Source organism: Taudactylus pleione, unplaced genomic scaffold (assembly GCF_031769625.1).
Source record: "Taudactylus pleione unplaced genomic scaffold, aTauple2 ptg000417l, whole genome shotgun sequence".
Taxonomy (NCBI): Eukaryota; Metazoa; Chordata; class Amphibia; order Anura; family Myobatrachidae; genus Taudactylus; species Taudactylus pleione.
Genome location: NW_028284819.1, coordinates 1,132,501 through 1,150,999, shown reverse-complemented (window position 1 = coordinate 1,150,999; position 18,499 = coordinate 1,132,501). Strand labels below are relative to the sequence as shown.

At 49.0% G+C, this 18,499-nt stretch overlaps 1 protein-coding gene across 2 annotated transcripts in view; it reads right to left on the bottom strand.

The window, feature by feature from the left end:
* LSR (lipolysis stimulated lipoprotein receptor) overlaps positions 1–18,499 on the bottom strand; it is a 53,269-nt gene that overhangs the window by 18,147 nt on the left and 16,623 nt on the right. For both annotated transcript variants that reach the window (XM_088447083.1, XM_088447085.1), the window contains exon 3: positions 17,565–17,684. In XM_088447083.1, the coding sequence (XP_088303209.1) occupies positions 17,565–17,684 (120 nt within the window). The remainder of the gene's footprint in view (positions 1–17,564; positions 17,685–18,499) is intronic.

Sequence of the window (18,499 nt, the reverse complement as noted above, 5' to 3'; positions counted from 1 at the left end):
TGCTCTTGTAGGATGTTTTGGTCCCATTCTTTATTCATGGCTGTGTTCTTAGGCAAAATTGTGTGAGTGATCCCTCTCCCTTGGCTGAGAAGCAACCCCACACGTGAATGGTCTCAGGATACTTTACTGTTGGCATGACACAGGACTGATGGTAGCGCTCACCTTTCCTTCTCCGACAAGCGTTTTTCCAGATGCCCCAAACAATCTGAAAGGGGATTTACAAGAGAAAATAACATTACCCCAGTCCTCAGCAGTCCAATCCCTGTACCTTTTGCAGAATATCAGTCGGTCCCTGATATATTTCCTTCTTTGCACCAGGCCATCCTCCAAAAGTCTTTGTCCTGTGTCATGCCAACAGTAAAGCATCCTGAGACCATTCATGTGTGGGGTTGCTTCTCAGCCAAAGGAGTGGGCTTACTCACAATTTTGCTTAAGAACACAGCCATGAATAAAGAATGGGACCAAAACATCCTCCAAAAACAACTTGTGATAACGATAACTAAGTGGCTCGGGGAACAAAACATCGATATTTTGAGTCTATGGCCAGGAAACTCCCCAGACCTTAATCCCATTGAGAACTTGTGGTCAATCCTCAAGAGGAGGGTGTACAAACAAAAACCCACAAATTCTGACACACTCCAAGCATTGATTAGCTAAGAATGGGCGGCCATCAGTCAGTATGTGGTCCAGAAGGTGAGTGACAGCATGCCAGGACCAATTGCAGAGGTCTTGAAAAACAAGGGTCAAAACTACAAATACTGACTCTTTGTAATTGTCAATAAAAGCCTTTGGGGTCTATTTACTAAGCAGTGCTAAAAGACAAAAGTGAAATGAGATCGGAGCTGATTGGCTGGCACCTTAACTGCCATTTTTCAAACACAGCCTGTGATATAGCAGTTAGGAGCTGATTGGCTGGTACCTTCTCTCCTTTCACTTTGTCTCTTAACACTGCTTAGTAAATAGACCCCTATGACACTTATGAAATGCTGTAATGTTACCTCAGTATACCATAGTAACATCTGACACAAAGGTCTAATACACTGAAGCAGCAAACTCTGTGATAACCAATACTTGTGTCATTCTCAGAGCTACTGACCATGGCTGTCGGTGCTGAGCCCATCTGTGTGTTCATACCAGGTTATGTATAATATATGGTTCCCGTTTGCATCACTATACACCAAGTGTCGCATGATCCTGGACTACAGAACCCTATGCTGGTCCACCCCCCTTTGTCACATGGTAGCCATTACTCTGCCACGCTGGAGTACTGGGCATGCGGTAAGGTGGGACAAACATGGGGAACAGAACAAGCAGCTTGGTAAGGTGACATCATGCACTCAGAAGTTCTAACGGTGCTGTGTGACCGAGCCCGAATATTCCCAAACAGGACCCTCTTCCCAATACAGTTTGTAGATTTCTTGCACAATACTGTACGAGTACAGTGTAAAAATGACCATTTATTAAACAGTCATACTGACGCAGTGCTTGCATACAGAACAGCCTGAATTGTCCATAACTGCTCCGATCCTGGCACAGTGAGTAAGAGACACATGAACGCATACCAGCCAGTCATACTAACGCAGTGCTTACATACAGAACAGCCTGAATTGCCCATAACTGCTCCGATCCTGGCACAGTGAGTAAGAGACACATGAACGCATACCAGCCAGTCATACTAACGCAGTGCTTACATACAGAACAGCCTGAATTGTCCATAACTGCTCCGATCCTAGCACAGTGAGTAAGAGACACATGAACACATACCAGCCAGTCATACTAACGCAGTGCTTACATACAGAACAGCCTGAATTGTCCATAACTGCTCCGATCCTGGAACAGTGAGTAAGAGACACATGAACGCATACCAGCCAGTCATACTAACGCAGTGCTTACATACAGAACAGCCTGAATTGTCCATAACTGCTCAGATCCTGGCACAGTGAGTAAGAGACACATGAACGCATACCAGCCAGTCATACTAACGCAGTGCTTACATACAGAACAGCCTGAATTGTCCATAACTGCTCCGATCCTGGCACAGTGAGTAAGAGACACATGAACGCATACCAGCCAGTCATACTAACGCAGTGCTTACATACAGAACAGCCTGAATTGCCCATAACTGCTCCGATCCTGGCACAGTGAGTAAGAGACACATGAACGCATACCAGCCAGTCATACTAACGCAGTGCTTACATACAGAACAGCCTGAATTGTCCATAACTGCTCCGATCCTAGCACAGTGAGTAAGAGACACATGAACACATACCAGCCAGTCATACTAACGCAGTGCTTACATACAGAACAGCCTGAATTGTCCATAACTGCTCCGATCCTGGAACAGTGAGTAAGAGACACATGAACGCATACCAGCCAGTCATACTAACGCAGTGCTTACATACAGAACAGCCTGAATTGTCCATAACTGCTCAGATCCTGGCACAGTGAGTAAGAGACACATGAACGCATACCAGCCAGTCATACTAACGCAGTGCTTACATACAGAACAGCCTGAATTGTCCATAACTGCTCCGATCCTGGCACAGTGAGTAAGAGACACATGAACGCATACCAGCCAGTCATACTAACGCAGTGCTTACATACAGAACAGCCTGAATTGCCCATAACTGCTCCGATCCTGGCACAGTGAGTAAGAGACACATGAACGCATACCAGCCAGTCATACTAACGCAGTGCTTACATACAGAACAGCCTGAATTGTCCATAACTGCTCCGATCCTAGCACAGTGAGTAAGAGACACATGAACACATACCAGCCAGTCATACTAACGCAGTGCTTACATACAGAACAGCCTGAATTGTCCATAACTGCTCCGATCCTGGAACAGTGAGTAAGAGACACATGAACGCATACCAGCAAGTCATACTAACGCAGTGCTTACATACAGAACAGCCTGAATTGTCCATAACTGCTCCGATCCTGGCACAGTGAGTAAGAGACACATGAACGCATACGAGCCAGTCATACTAACGCAGTGCTTACATACAGAACAGCCTGAATTGTCCATAACTGCTCCGATCCTGGCACAGTGAGTAAGAGACACGAACGCATACCAGCCAGTCATACTGACGCAGTGCTTACATACAGAACAGCCTGAATTGTCCATAACTGCTCCGATCCTGGCACAGTGAGTAAGAGACACATGAACGCATACCAGCCAGTCATACTAACGCAGTGCTTACATACAGAACAGCCTGAATTGTCCATAACTGCTCCGATCCTGGCACAGTGAGTAAGAGACACATGAACGCATACCAGCCAGTCATACTGACGCAGTGCTTACATACAGAACAGCCTGAATTGTCCATAACTGCTCCGATCCTGGAACAGTGAGTAAGAGACACGAACGCATACCAGCCAGTCATACTAACGCAGTGCTTACATACAGAACAGCCTGAATTGTCCATAACTGCTCCGATCCTGGAACAGTGAGTAAGAGACACATGAACGCATACCAGCCAGTCATACTGACGCAGTGCTTACATACAGAACAGCCTGAATTGTCCATAACTGCTCCGATCCTGGAACAGTGAGTAAGAGACACATGAACGCATACCAGCCAGTCATACTAACGCAGTGTTTACATACAGAACAGCCTGAATTGTCCATAACTGCTCCGATCCTGGAACAGTAAGAGACACATGAACGCATACCAGCCAGTCATACTAACGCAGTGCTTACATACAGAACAGCCTGAATTGTCCATAACTGCTCCGATCCTGGAACAGTGAGTAAGAGACACAAACGCATACCAGCCAGTCATACTGACGCAGTGCTTACATACAGAACAGCCTGAATTGTCCATAACTGCTCCGATCCTGGAACAGTGAGTAAGAGACACAAACGCATACCAGCCAGTCATACTGACGCAGTGCTTACATACAGAACAGCCTGAATTGTCCATAACTGCTCCGATCCTGGAACAGTGAGTAAGAGACACGAACGCATACCAGCCAGTCATACTAACGCAGTGTTTACATACAGAACAGCCTGAATTGTCCATAACTGCTCCGATCCTGGAACAGTGAGTAAGAGACACAAACGCATACCAGCCAGTCATACTGACGCAGTGCTTACATACAGAACAGCCTGAATTGTCCATAACTGCTCCGATCCTGGAACAGTGAGTAAGAGACACATGAACGCATACCAGCCAGTCATACTGACGCAGTGCTTACATACAGAACAGCCTGAATTGTCCATAACTGCTCCGATCCTGGAACAGTGAGTAAGAGACACAAACGCATACCAGCCAGTCATACTAACGCAGTGCTTACATACAGAACAGCCTGAATTGTCCATAACTGCTCCGATCCTGGAACAGTGAGTAAGAGACACGAACGCATACCAGCCAGTCATACTAACGCAGTGCTAACATACAGAACAGCCTCAATTGTCCATAACTGCTCCGATCCTGGAACAGTGAGTAAGAGACACATGAACGCATACCAGCCAGTCATACTAACGCAGTGTTTACATACAGAACAGCCTGAATTGTCCATAACTGCTCCGATCCTGGAACAGTGAGTAAGAGACACATGAACGCATACCAGCCAGTCATACTGACGCAGTGCTTACATACAGAACAGCCTGAATTGTCCATAACTGCTCCGATCCTGGAACAGTGAGTAAGAGACACAAACGCATACCAGCCAGTCATACTGACGCAGTGCTTACATACAGAACAGCCTGAATTGTCCATAACTGCTCCGATCCTGGAACAGTGAGTAAGAGACACAAACGCATACCAGCCAGTCATACTGACGCAGTGCTTACATACAGAACAGCCTGAATTGTCCATAACTGCTCCGATCCTGGAACAGTGAGTAAGAGACACAAACGCATACCAGCCAGTCATACTGACGCAGTGCTTACATACAGAACAGCCTGAATTGTCCATAACTGCTCCGATCCTGGAACAGTGAGTAAGAGACACATGAACGCATACCAGCCAGTCATACTGACGCAGTGCTTACATACAGAACAGCCTGAATTGTCCATAACTGCTCCGATCCTGGAACAGTGAGTAAGAGACACAAACGCATACCAGCCAGTCATACTAACGCAGTGCTTACATACAGAACAGCCTGAATTGTCCATAACTGCTCCGATCCTGGAACAGTGAGTAAGAGACACGAACGCATACCAGCCAGTCATACTAATGCAGTGCTAACATACAGAACAGCCTCAATTGTCCATAACTGCTCCGATCCTGGAACAGTGAGTAAGAGACACATGAACGCATACCAGCCAGTCATACTAACGCAGTGCTTACATACAGAACAGCCTGAATTGTCCATAACTGCTCCGATCCTGGAACAGTGAGTAAGAGACACATGAACGCATACCAGCCAGTCATACTGACGCAGTGCTTACATACAGAACAGCCTGAATTGTCCATAACTGCTCCGATCCTGGAACAGTGAGTAAGAGACACAAACGCATACCAGCCAGTCATACTGACGCAGTGCTTACATACAGAACAGCCTGAATTGTCCATAACTGCTCCGATCCTGGAACAGTGAGTAAGAGACACGAACGCATACCAGCCAGTCATACTAACGCAGTGTTTACATACAGAACAGCCTGAATTGTCCATAACTGCTCCGATCCTGGCACAGTGAGTAAGAGACACATGAACGCATACTAGCCAGTCATACTAACGCAGTGCTTACATACAGAACAGCCTGAATTGTCCATAACTGCTCCGATCCTGGAACAGTGAGTAAGAGACACATGAACGCATACCAGCCAGTCATACTAACGCAGTGCTTACATACAGAACAGCCTGAATTGTCCATAACTGCTCCGATCCTGGAACAGTGAGTAAGAGACACAAACGCATACCAGCCAGTCATACTAACGCAGTGTTTACATACAGAACAGCCTGAATTGTCCATAACTGCTCCGATCCTGGAACAGTGAGTAAGAGACACATGAACGCATACCAGCCAGTCATACTGACGCAGTGCTTACATACAGAACAGCCTGAATTGTCCATAACTGCTCCGATCCTGGCACAGTGAGTAAGAGACACATGAACGCATACCAGCCAGTCATACTAACGCAGTGCTTACATACAGAACAGCCTGAATTGTCCATAACTGCTCCGATCCTGGAACAGTGAGTAAGAGACACAAACGCATACCAGCCAGTCATACTGACGCAGTGCTTACATACAGAACAGCCTGAATTGCCCATAACTGCTCCGATCCTGGCACAGTGAGTAAGAGACACATGAACGCATACCAGCCAGTCATACTAACGCAGTGCTTACATACAGAACAGCCTGAATTGTCCATAACTGCTCCGATCCTGGAACAGTGAGTAAGAGACACATGAACGCATACCAGCCAGTCATACTAACGCAGTGCTTACATACAGAACAGCCTGAATTGTCCATAACTGCTCCGATCCTAGCACAGTGAGTAAGAGACACATGAACACATACCAGCCAGTCATACTAACGCAGTGTTTACATACAGAACAGCCTGAATTGTCCATAACTGCTCCGATCCTGGCACAGTGAGTAAGAGACACATGAACGCATACTAGCCAGTCATACTAACGCAGTGCTTACATACAGAACAGCCTGAATTGTCCATAACTGCTCCGATCCTGGAACAGTGAGTAAGAGACACATGAACGCATACCAGCCAGTCATACTAACGCAGTGCTTACATACAGAACAGCCTGAATTGTCCATAACTGCTCCGATCCTGGAACAGTGAGTAAGAGACACGAACGCATACCAGCCAGTCATACTAACGCAGTGTTTACATACAGAACAGCCTGAATTGTCCATAACTGCTCCGATCCTGGAACAGTGAGTAAGAGACACAAACGCATACCAGCCAGTCATACTGACGCAGTGCTTACATACAGAACAGCCTGAATTGCCCATAACTGCTCCGATCCTGGCACAGTGAGTAAGAGACACATGAACGCATACCAGCCAGTCATACTAACGCAGTGCTTACATACAGAACAGCCTGAATTGTCCATAACTGCTCCGATCCTGGAACAGTGAGTAAGAGACACAAACGCATACCAGCCAGTCATACTGACGCAGTGCTTACATACAGAACAGCCTGAATTGTCCATAACTGCTCCGATCCTGGCACAGTGAGTAAGAGACACAAACGCATACCAGCCAGTCATACTGAAGACCTCCAGTTACATTAAAAAGGTTTAATGTACAAATCAGTAGTAGCGACCGACCCCTCACAGCTTATGGATATTTGAACACTGCTGTAGGATGAGCCCCCTGGGACAGATACAGAAGTGGTTGGCTGCAGTTATCCGTATCCCCCCTCCTCTCCCATCCAGATTTTTAGGATTAAGTATTATGTTTTTTACTATACATGTCAAAATAAATGAAAGTCCTACGTTAACCGCGGATTAAGCATTTATTGTAATAAGCCTGATGTGACCGGATGACCTCGCCTCGCAAAACGATCAGATTTTGATCCCACTGGATCTGGGGGTATTAGGGATTCCCTCTTACCGTCAGGTACCGCCTGTTACTGACCCCACCCACTACACCGTGGGCATGTAACTTCGCTGCCACCACCAAGCTCCTTCACCGGTACTTGGAACAGATTATCCCCCCCCCCCCTCCCCTACACTGGCCCTTGGTACCACTTCTCCCAGGCTCCTATGTCAGCACCAGAACAGCTAGAAAACAAAATAGAATCTGGCGCAATTCTGTTGTCGCAGGATATAGATGCAGTCGTCTTAAAGACAAGATGCTTATTGCTCATATAGTCATCAAAAAGACTTTTCCCCTTGGGGGTATCAGGAGCATAGAGATGTTACAGCCGTTCATTCCATCTTCATGTACAAAAAGATAAGACACATCTAGGGCTCACATGCTCTGTTATTATCCCATTCTAACACACAATACCACGGGGGCTAACAACCCGCCCAGGCCCACATTTACCACGGGAGCTAACAACCCGCCCAGGCCCACATTTACCACGGGGGCTAACAACCCGCCCAGGCCCACATTTACCACGGGGGCTAACAACCCGCCCAGGCCCACATTTACCACGGGGGCTAACAACCCGCCCAGGCCCACATTTACCACGGGGGCTAACAACCCGCCCAGGCCCACATTTACCACGGGGGCTAACAACCCGCCCAGGCCCACATTTACCACGGGGGGTAACAACCCGCCCAGGCCCACATTTACCACGGGGGGTAACAACCCGCCCAGGCCCACATTTACCACGGGGGGTAACAACCCGCCCAGGCCCACATTTACCACGGGGGGTAACAACCCGCCCAGGCCCACATTTACCACGGGGGGTAACAACCCGCCCAGGCCCACATTTACCACGGGGGGTAACAACCCGCCCAGGCCCACATTTACCACGGGGGGTAACAACCCGCCCAGGCCCACATTTACCACGGGGGGTAACAACCCGCCCAGGCCCACATTTACCACGGGGGGTAACAACCCGCCCAGGCCCACATTTACCACGGGGGGTAACAACCCGCCCAGGCCCACATTTACCACGGGGGGTTACAACCCGCCCAGGCCCACATTACCACAGGGGGTAACAACCCACCCAGGGTCACTTAACCAATCAAACGCTCACAAAACATAAATAAACATATTGTGCATGTGAAAAGGAGTTAGTCCATTTTCTCCTTCCATACCCAAACCAGTTGGTTTCCGAAAACACAGACTGAGTTAACAAACAGTATAACGGTCTCTGTAAATGTAGATAGAACTCATTTGACAGGAACTGGCAAATTGCATTCATCCATCAAATCCGTTTGGCCTGACCAGTCTCTCACCTTCAGGTCTTAGGAAGTTCCACAAAATAGGAGAGTCCTAAAAACAACAAGTGTCTCCTCTCCAAACCTGCTGGGACACGTTACACCAAGGAATACAGAATAAAGGCTGGTCCAGTTTACCATTACCATATCAATCCCTATGTGAGGGGATCTAAAGAGCAATTTGTCTCCAAATGTCGTTACCTTGTAAAGCCAAATATCTTGTACAATACTCATAAGTGCACAGTCTGTACATTCACACGTTCCCGCACTTCCGATAGGCTCCACAGCTGCCATTACCGCCCTTATGTTCACCTACTTACTGGCATCTGTGTTACATTATTACTCCTCCCTGTAGGTATTGCCATCTTATGTACATCCCTGTATTAGGTGCCCTCTATAGTAGTCACAGAATATGCAATGTACTCCAACAATACCACCCTGCTATAATTCACAGGAATCTGTTGCTGGGTGACGGCTTTTCCCCTCATTTTTCATTATTATTCACCATCTAAGTTACCTTATTCCAATTCTTCACTCCACCAGTTGGGACGTCTGAGACATTACAGAGACACTCACCTGATGTCACACATGTACCTGCATCAGGAGCTTCTGTTACCGGGACAGAAATCAACCTAAATGATCAATATACAAAACTAATTGCGCTCACATAAGATATAACGCAATCTCCCGCTGTGAAGAGCGACTGATTTATTCCCACTGCAAACAAAGGGGCCGATTCTGATTTGGGTGAAAGCAAATAAATACTGGCTGCTTTTGCATGCACCCCGCCCAAATGCTGAACCGCTCTGTCGTTACACTGCAATTTAGTTTTGAATTTGGACACAGTCCCTCTGATTTGGAAATGTATGAACGTCTGCCTCACCTGCAGTGCAGCATGGTTTTGCCAAGAAAAAACTTACTTTCTTTTTGCTCCCATTTTAATGTGTCCACACTGTACGTCACTGGCCAGATAACTGCTCCCATTCTATAGGGGGTATATTTAATAACCGTGGCTTTTTATAGCCGCCGACTGTCAGCTGTTGTGGTTGCGGGATTTAAAAGGCCAATTTAGGGGCATATGTATCAAAGCTTGATGAGATAAAATTGTGAAATATTTATCACCAACCAATCATCTCCAAACTACCATTTCTTATACACAGCCTGCAAAAACAAGAGATATGGTAAGAACTTACCTTTGTTATCTCTGTTTCTACGAAGTCCATAGGGTCCACAGGGTTGACCTTGGGGTATAGCTGGATCTGGATCCACGGGCACCACGCAGTTAAAGCTTTGCTGCTCCCAGGATGCACTTGGGTCCGTCCTCCTCTATACCCCGCCCCGGCCACAGGCACCTCAGTTGGTAAGCAGCTAAGGCCGGAGGAGGAGACTTAACAGAGAGAAGGAAGACTGGAACACACAAGAAACCATACTCACAGAAATGGGAGACGGAAAACCGGTGACCAGCCACACAGCCCATTTGAAGCCAGGTGCGTCAGGGCGGGCGCCCTGTGGACCCTATGGACTTCGTAGAAACAGAGATAACAAAGGTAAGTTCTTACCATATCTCTTGTTTTCTACTTCAGGGTCCATAGGGGGTCCACAGGGTTGACCTTGGGGATGTCCCAAAGCAGTTCAACTAAGGGCGGGGACGCTCCTGTGCTGAAAGGAGTACCCGGCGCCCAAAGGATGCATCCTGAGAGGCGAAGGTGGCAAACGCATAAAACCTCAAAAACGTCTGAATTGAAGACCAAGTAGCCACCTTACACAGCTGAACAGCGGAGGCGCCACGTCTAGCAGCCCAAGAGGGACCCACAGAACGAGTGGAATGAGCCTTAACGGAGGCTGGCACAGGTAAACCCTCCTGCGCATAAGCCTCACAAATAACTGAACGAAGCCAACGGGCTAACGTTTGCTTGTTGGCAGGCCAACCCCTCTTGTGAAAACCGAAGAGGACAAACAAAGAATCCGACTTCCTAACCGAAGCAGTCCGGTCCACATAGATTCTAAGTGCCCGGACCACATCCAAGGAAGCCTCACCAGCAGAAAGATCAGGTGACTGAAAAGCTGGCACAACAAGTTCCTGATTAATGTGGAACTTTGAAACCACTTTTGGGCAAAAACTCAGGACGCGTGCGGAGCACTGCCCTGTCCTGGTGAAAAATCAGAAAAGGAGGGCGACAGGAAAGCGCCCCCAATTCTGAAACCCTCCTGGCCGAAGCAATTGCCAGGAGAAAAATGGTCTTAAACGTCAGCCACTTGAGCTCCACCGACTCAAGCGGCTCAAAAGGAGGACCCTGCAAGACCCGCAGCACCACCGCCAAGTCCCACGGAGCCACCGGAGGCACGAAGGGAGGCTGGATCCTGAGAACACCTTGGAAAAAGGTGTGAACGTCTGGCAGTGTAGCAATCCGTCGCTGAAACCACACGGACAAAGCAGACACATGAACCTTCAGAGAGGCCAGGCGTAAGCCGAGGTCCAAACCCGATTGAAGAAATTCCAAGATTCTGGAAACCCGAAACACCTGCGGATCATAGTTTCTGGATTCACACCACTGAAAATAAGTGCGCCACACCCTGTGGTAAATCCGCGCGGAAGCAGGCTTGCGTGCCCTAAGCATGGTACCAATCACCGAACTGGAGAAACCCCTAGACCTCAAGACGGCTGTCTCAAGAGCCACGCCGTCAAAGACAGCCGACCCAGATCCGGGTAAAGGCAGGGCCCTTGAGACAACAGGTCCCGACGCTGAGGAAGAAGGTACGGAGCGTCGATGGAGAGGCACCTCAGATCGGAGTACCAAGGACGTCTGGGCCACGCCGGAGCCACCAGCACGAGTGTGCCGCCGTCCTGCTTGAATTTCCGCAGAACCCGAGGAAGTAAGGATATCGGAGGAAACAGATACGCCAGGTGAAACGTCCATTTCACCGACAGAGCGTCTACCAGACAGGCGCCTGCGTCTCTTGTCCTTGACCCGTAAACGGGCAACTTGTGATTGTGACGGGAGGCCATCAAGTCCAGCTCCGGCAGCCCCCACCTGTCCACGAGTAGCTGAAACACCTCTGGGTGAAGCGACCATTCCCCGGGATGCACGTCGTGACGGCTGAGGAAGTCCGCCTCCCAATTGAGGACTCCGGGAATGAAGACTGCCGAGATCGCTGGAACGTGACACTCCGCCCAAGCAAGAATGCGAGACACCTCCGACATTGCTGCCCGACTGCGAGTTCCCCCTTGGTGGTTGATGTACGCCACCGTGGTGGCGTTGTCGGACTGCACCTGAACCGCCCTTCCGTGAAGAGCGGGGCCGGACGACTGCAGGGCCCTGTACACAGCCCGCAGTTCCAGGATGTTGATGGGGAGAAGTGCTTCTTCCGCGGACCAACGACCCTGAAGCGATAATGAGCCGGTCACTGCCCCCCAACCCCGAAGACTGGCATCCGTCGTGAGCAGGACCCAGTCCGGGATCCAAAAGGGGCGCCCCTCGACCAGATGCGCTGTCTGAAGCCACCAAGCCAAAGACTGCCGAACCTCCGGGGACAACGCAATTATAAGAGGAGGTTCTGGTTGCACTAGATAATATAGATACCCTATTTATTAATTATTATGTACCCCACAAAAATCACTCTCTTTCATCAGAAGACACATGGGGGTGCTATCACGGACATAATACATAACCAGAAATTGATAAGAAGAAATGTCCACTGTGATGCACTAAGCATGGAAAGATATATAAAACGTAACTTTTATTTATACATATAGTAAAGTGGTACTAGAAAGCGAATGTATGTTAAAAATATATATATATAATAAAATTAAAATTGCGTACGCTTCTGGTCAACTAATCGTCCTACTGATGGTATCCAATCATAGGTAAATATACTTCTATGTGTATCAAGTGTGTATACCAGTGATTTCTTCACTTAAATATTATGCAAGAGTGTGTAAATTCAGAGTACTAATGACAGAATACGATGGGTTCTCTGTACTTTCTTCAATATATAGATCACATCATATCTTATGACGTATGAAAAATGTCATTCCAATTGATTTATGATCTCATATTAGTCATATTCCACTCATTTATTCATATTGCGGTCATTAAGTGGTTCACTTCCAATAGTGTATTTTAGTTTACCTGTACGAGCAGGGTTTGTTATAAACTAAAATACACTATTGGAAGTGAACCACTTAATGACCGCAATATGAATAAATGAGTGGAATATGACTAATATGAGATCATAAATCAATTGGAATGGCATTTTTCATACGTCATAAGATATGATGTGATCTATATATTGAAGAAAGTACAGAGAACCCATCGTATTCTGTCATTAGTACTCTGAATTTACACACACTTGCATAATATTTAAGTGAAGAAATCACTGGTATACACACTTGATACACATAGTATCCAATCATAGGTAAATATACTTTTATCAGTAGGACGATTAGTTGACCAGAAGCGTACGCAATTTTAATATATATATATATATATATATATATATATATATATATATTATATATATATATTTTTAACATACATTCGCTTTCTAGTACCACTTTACTATATGTATAAATAAAAGTTACGTTTTATATATCTTTCCATGCTTAGTGCATCACAGTGGACATTTCTTCTTTCTTCTTATCAACCTCCGGTGACAACACCAGCATCTGAGAGCGGATCCGGTGAGGTAACCAGTTCCATTCCGATAGAATCAGCCCCTGCAGGGGCCGGGAATGGAACTGGGCAAATTCCACCATGTCGAAAGTCGACACCATGGACCCCAGAACTCTCATAGCTGAATGGACCGACAGGCGGCAACTGCTCAGGCAACTGTGTATCCGCAGCTGCAGGGAGGAGACCTTCTCTGGAGTCAGGAAAATCCGCTGCTGACGAGAATCCAGCAGGGCTCCCAAATGAACCATCCGCTGTGATGGAATCAGGGAGGACTTCTTCCAGTTTATCAACCACCCGTGTGCTTGAAGACAAGCAATGGTCAGGTGGAGATGCTGAAGAAGCACCTCCGGGGAGCTCGCCAGCAGCAGAAGATCGTCCAGGTACGGCAACAGACGTAGACCCTGACCCCGAAGGTGGGCAGCTATAACCGCCATCACCTTGGTGAACACCCTCGGAGCCGTGGAAAGGCCAAAAGGCAACGCCCGAAATTGGTAGTGATGGTTCAGGATAGCAAACCTCAGATACCGCTGATGTGCCGGTGCTATGGGCACATGGAGATAGGCGTCCTGGATATCGAGGGAGACCATATAATCCCCGGGTTCCATCGCCAGAATGATGGAACGTAAAGTTTCCATCCTGAACCTGGGAACTCTGAGGTATCTGTTCAGAGACTTCAAATTCAGGATAGGGCGATGAGAACCATTGGGTTTCTGTACCAGAAACAGAGTAGAATAGTACCCCGTCCCGCGCTGAGACTGCGGAACGGGAACAATGACCCCTGCTTGTAGCAAGGATTCTATAGCTACCTGAATCTGACCAGCTTTGGTCTTGTCCAGAGAAGGACTCGTACAGAAAAACTGGTGGGGCGGCCTGAACCGAAAAGACAGGGCGTACCCCTGAGAGACTACTTCTCGAACCCAGGCATCCGTGGTGGTATTGTGCCAACACTGGGCGAATTGGAGAAGTCGGCCTCCCACTCTGGGGTCCCCCAGAGAGAGGCCCGTCCCATCAGGCAGCAGGCTTATCCTCCTGCTTGGAAGAAGGGCGCCGAGGACACCATGCCTGCTTCTTGGGCTTGGGTGCGGCCTTGGTCGCCGAATGTCTCGGGAAGGACTGGCCCTTGGCCTTACCCTGAACCCGAAAGGACCGAAAGGCAGAGCTCCTCACTTTAGCCGACGCAGAGGCCGAAGGGAGAAAAGCCGACTTGGACTTAGCCAAAGTATCCACTATTTTGTCCAAATCCGGACCAAATAGTAAATCACCATTAAAAGGCAAGGCCTCCAGACCCTTTTTTGAATCTGCATCAGCCCTCCAGGACCTCAGCCACAGGGAGCGCCGAGCAGACACCGCTGCAGCCGACACCCTAGAAGTGAGCAGGCTGGCATCCAAAGACGCTTCCCCAATATAGGAAGCTGCATCCCGCATCTGTCCCACTAACGCTCTCTGGATATCCGGAGCCTCATCAGGAAAGGTATCCTCCAAGGCATTGGCCCATGCCTCAATGGCTTTAGCCACCCAGGAGATAGCCATGGACGGGCGAGCCACCGCTCCGGAAAGAGAATAAATGGACTTTAAACAAGTCTCCACCTTCCTGTCCGTGGGATCCTTCAAAGAGGAGATAGACGGCAATGGCAGCGTCGCGCTTTTGATCAAGCGGGTAACGTGGGAATCCACCGCCGGCGGAGTTTCCCATTTCCTGCAATGAGCTTCAGGAAAAGGATAGTTCGCCGCCAACCTCTTCTGTGGATGGAACCTCTTACTAGGTAACTGCCAGGCCGCCGCCATATGATCCGATAATTGATCAGACGGGGGAACACAGTTGAAGTCACCTTGGCCTTTTTAAAATTAGGAAACTTCGACCTAGGAGCCGGCGCATCATCCTCAACATGTAGGATAGCCCGCACCGCCCTAACTAAGGCTGGAACATTAATGGAGGACTTAGCTTCCACCTCCTGCCCCATGACATCAGAGTCAGAGTCCTCACGGATTTCTCCATCATCTGAGGACACTTCCGAGTCAGACAACTGCGCAGCTAGTGAACTCACAACCGGACGTTTAGACACCCTTGGTGGCACATCACCTTGCAACATGGACTGAAACGCCGAGGATGAAGCCGCCAGACTCTGTACGGAGCTGGATAGAACATCCACCCAAGGCGGAGGAGCCGTCGGAGCAAAACTCTGCAAAGGCACTACAGACTGACGCGTCCCTGGGGAAGACTGCACATACACAGGCAGTCCCGAGTAAGGACCCACAGTCTGGGCCCCGGGGGGAGACCGCAACATTTGTGGAACCCCCGGGGAATGGGGGATGGTGGGCTGCGGCAACGCCCTAGAAGGGACCGCTGATGGGACCGATAACCGGTCCGCAATAGACGCCAGCACCTGTGAAAACATCGCCCAAGGAGGGTCCTGTGATACAGGGGGGTTGGAGGGGCCCGGTACCAGCTGGCACCGCCCGCACAGACCATCCTGAGATAAGTCCTCCCCATCAACTCCAGCAGCACAACGTCTGCAGGAAAATAGTACAGGAGCCACAGAGCGCTCAGTTTCCTCATCAGACATGATACCGTAAATCACAAGAAATAGGTATCACCAGAGGAATTACGGTTTTAACACCCGCGCACTCCCAGTATGCGACACAACAGCCCAGATATGGTACTGTGTAGCACCCAACAGTATGTGACTGACCCCACAAATACGTGTTTTATATAAGTGAGGGTCTCAGAAAAACGCCCTTCCCCCACACACCTGCGGGCCGTAGGAGAAGGAAAGGGATAGTTATAAGCTGACAGCAAGGAGAATAAGTCACAGACAGGCAGCACTAGCAATAGTCACATACAATGCAGAAAAGTTAGTACTCACTGCACCTTCCGCTACAATCAACCGCCCAGATTCAGTGTCTGGGAGGGCTATAGCGCTGTGTACACTGTCCTTTAGCAGGGGAGAGGTACACAGGGGGACCGATCCACTTGATACCGCCTGGGAGTCTGCGATGTGCCAGTAAAGATGGCTGCCGGAGACCTCAGAGGAGGAGTGGCCGTAAGATAAGAGCAGCTCAGCGACGCCAGACTCCTAGTTGAAAGGCGCGCTGAGCTGAGGGGAGGAGCCGCTAGACAGGGAAGGCTGCCTCCCCTGGCTAGCAATTAACCCCCGGGTTGCCGGTCCCGCTACCAGCCTGATACCCTGGTGGTCTAGCGGACACGCGGGGTATTCCTCAAGTGAGGGGGAGCCCGCCGCTAGCGCCTCCGGTCTGTCCCCAGAGACCGGAGGCTTCTGACTGCATAGAAAGTATCCGCGGGCCGCCGCACGCGGCGACCCGCGACTTACCTGATCCCCGTCGCGTCTGGCAGCAGTCAAGGGAGTCCCCAGAGCCCGGCTAGTACAGGCTCTGGGGTCCCGCTGCGATCCCCAGAGCTGTACTGGCGTCGCGGTGCCAGCGGGGAGAAGGAGCGGCAGCGTGGACGTCCTAAAGGACAGTCTGATGCTGCCGCTCTAACAGTGTAAAAAAGTAGAAAAAAAAAAAATTCTCTTTTAAAATAAAGCTTAGGGGCTGCTCCTGCAGCCCCACTGCGACAGGGTGACCCGACTCCGGCCGGGCACCAACTAAAACTGAGGTGCCTGTGGCCGGGGTATAGAGGAGGACGGACCCAAGTGCATCCTGGGAGCAGCAAAGCTTTAACTGCGTGGTGCCCGTGGATCCAGATCCAGCTATACCCCAAGGTCAACCCTGTGGACCCCCTATGGACCCTGAAGTAGAAATGTAAGGTAGAAGCTGATTTGTTGGTGATATACATCTCACAATTTTATCTCACATCAAGCTTTGATACATATGTCCCTAAATGTGCAACACTCCTGGTTGTGCATTTAGTATTACTGTCCATTTAGATTCCGTAGCCAGAATCGTAATGAGAAGTAATAAATATACTCCAAGGTATTGAATCATTCCATAAAGTAATAACACATAGAAGGGAATAGGAAAGGTGTTGAAACACATTTACAGAACAAGGCGTGACCATATGATGAATGGCTTGTGTACTCAGTACAATGATAATGAAACCAGAGTATTACTGATAGTCTTACCCAGTACCAATAACTCGGCGTAAGCCTCGGTATTCCCTGATACGTCCTGTGCTGAGTTGACATTGCAGTAATACACACCGCTATCACCCCACGCTGTCTGATCGAAGGTGAGATCTGCATCTGCAAACACAAAAAGGAAACAAAGGACAAAATGACAAGATGCTCCTGCACTATGATAATGGAAGAGATCACACTGGACGCATGCTTGTCACTTCTGAGTGCGCAGCCCAGGACTTTCATGACGCGATCTGCTGAACTGCTGGAAAAGTCACTAAGAGCACCGTGAACATGTTTGGTCCCTCCGGGACTCTAGGAGCCAGGATGAAAGTGCAGGAGCCAGACCACCGCCCCCCCAAAAAAACATTACAGGAGTGAGTGAGCACGGCTCTGTGTGTTATACACACTATACTAGTCCACAAAATGGTCACAGATGAATGGATACAGTAACATGGAGGCCCCCTCACTGCTCTGCACAGCTCCCCTGCTCCACCGTCCAGTAAAAAAGGAACACGTCACATAAAATAACAGTGCCAGAAAGTACAACAAAACCCCCTCCCCTCATGGTCACACCACTATCCCTCTGTAGCCGCTCCACAATCCCTGGCCACGCATAGACCCTACTACCGGACAGCTCTATGCAGCCGGAGATAGGAGACAGACAGGAGGGTCGGCATAGACTGGGACAGACAGCAGGGATCAGAGCAGGCCAGGATGGAGAGGAGTCATCAGCGCAGGCCGGGACGGACAGAGGCACAACAGTCACCGCAGGCGACACTCAGCACATGCACTCCTGTGTATGATAGGAACACCGCAATACTATAGGCACTAATCTCTGCCGGAGATGATGAGGATCTGCTTCCTCCCTCACTGCTAAATCTAGTAGCCAGGCAGCAAAATCTGGTAGCCAGGCAGCAAAGTCTAGTAGCCATGGCGAG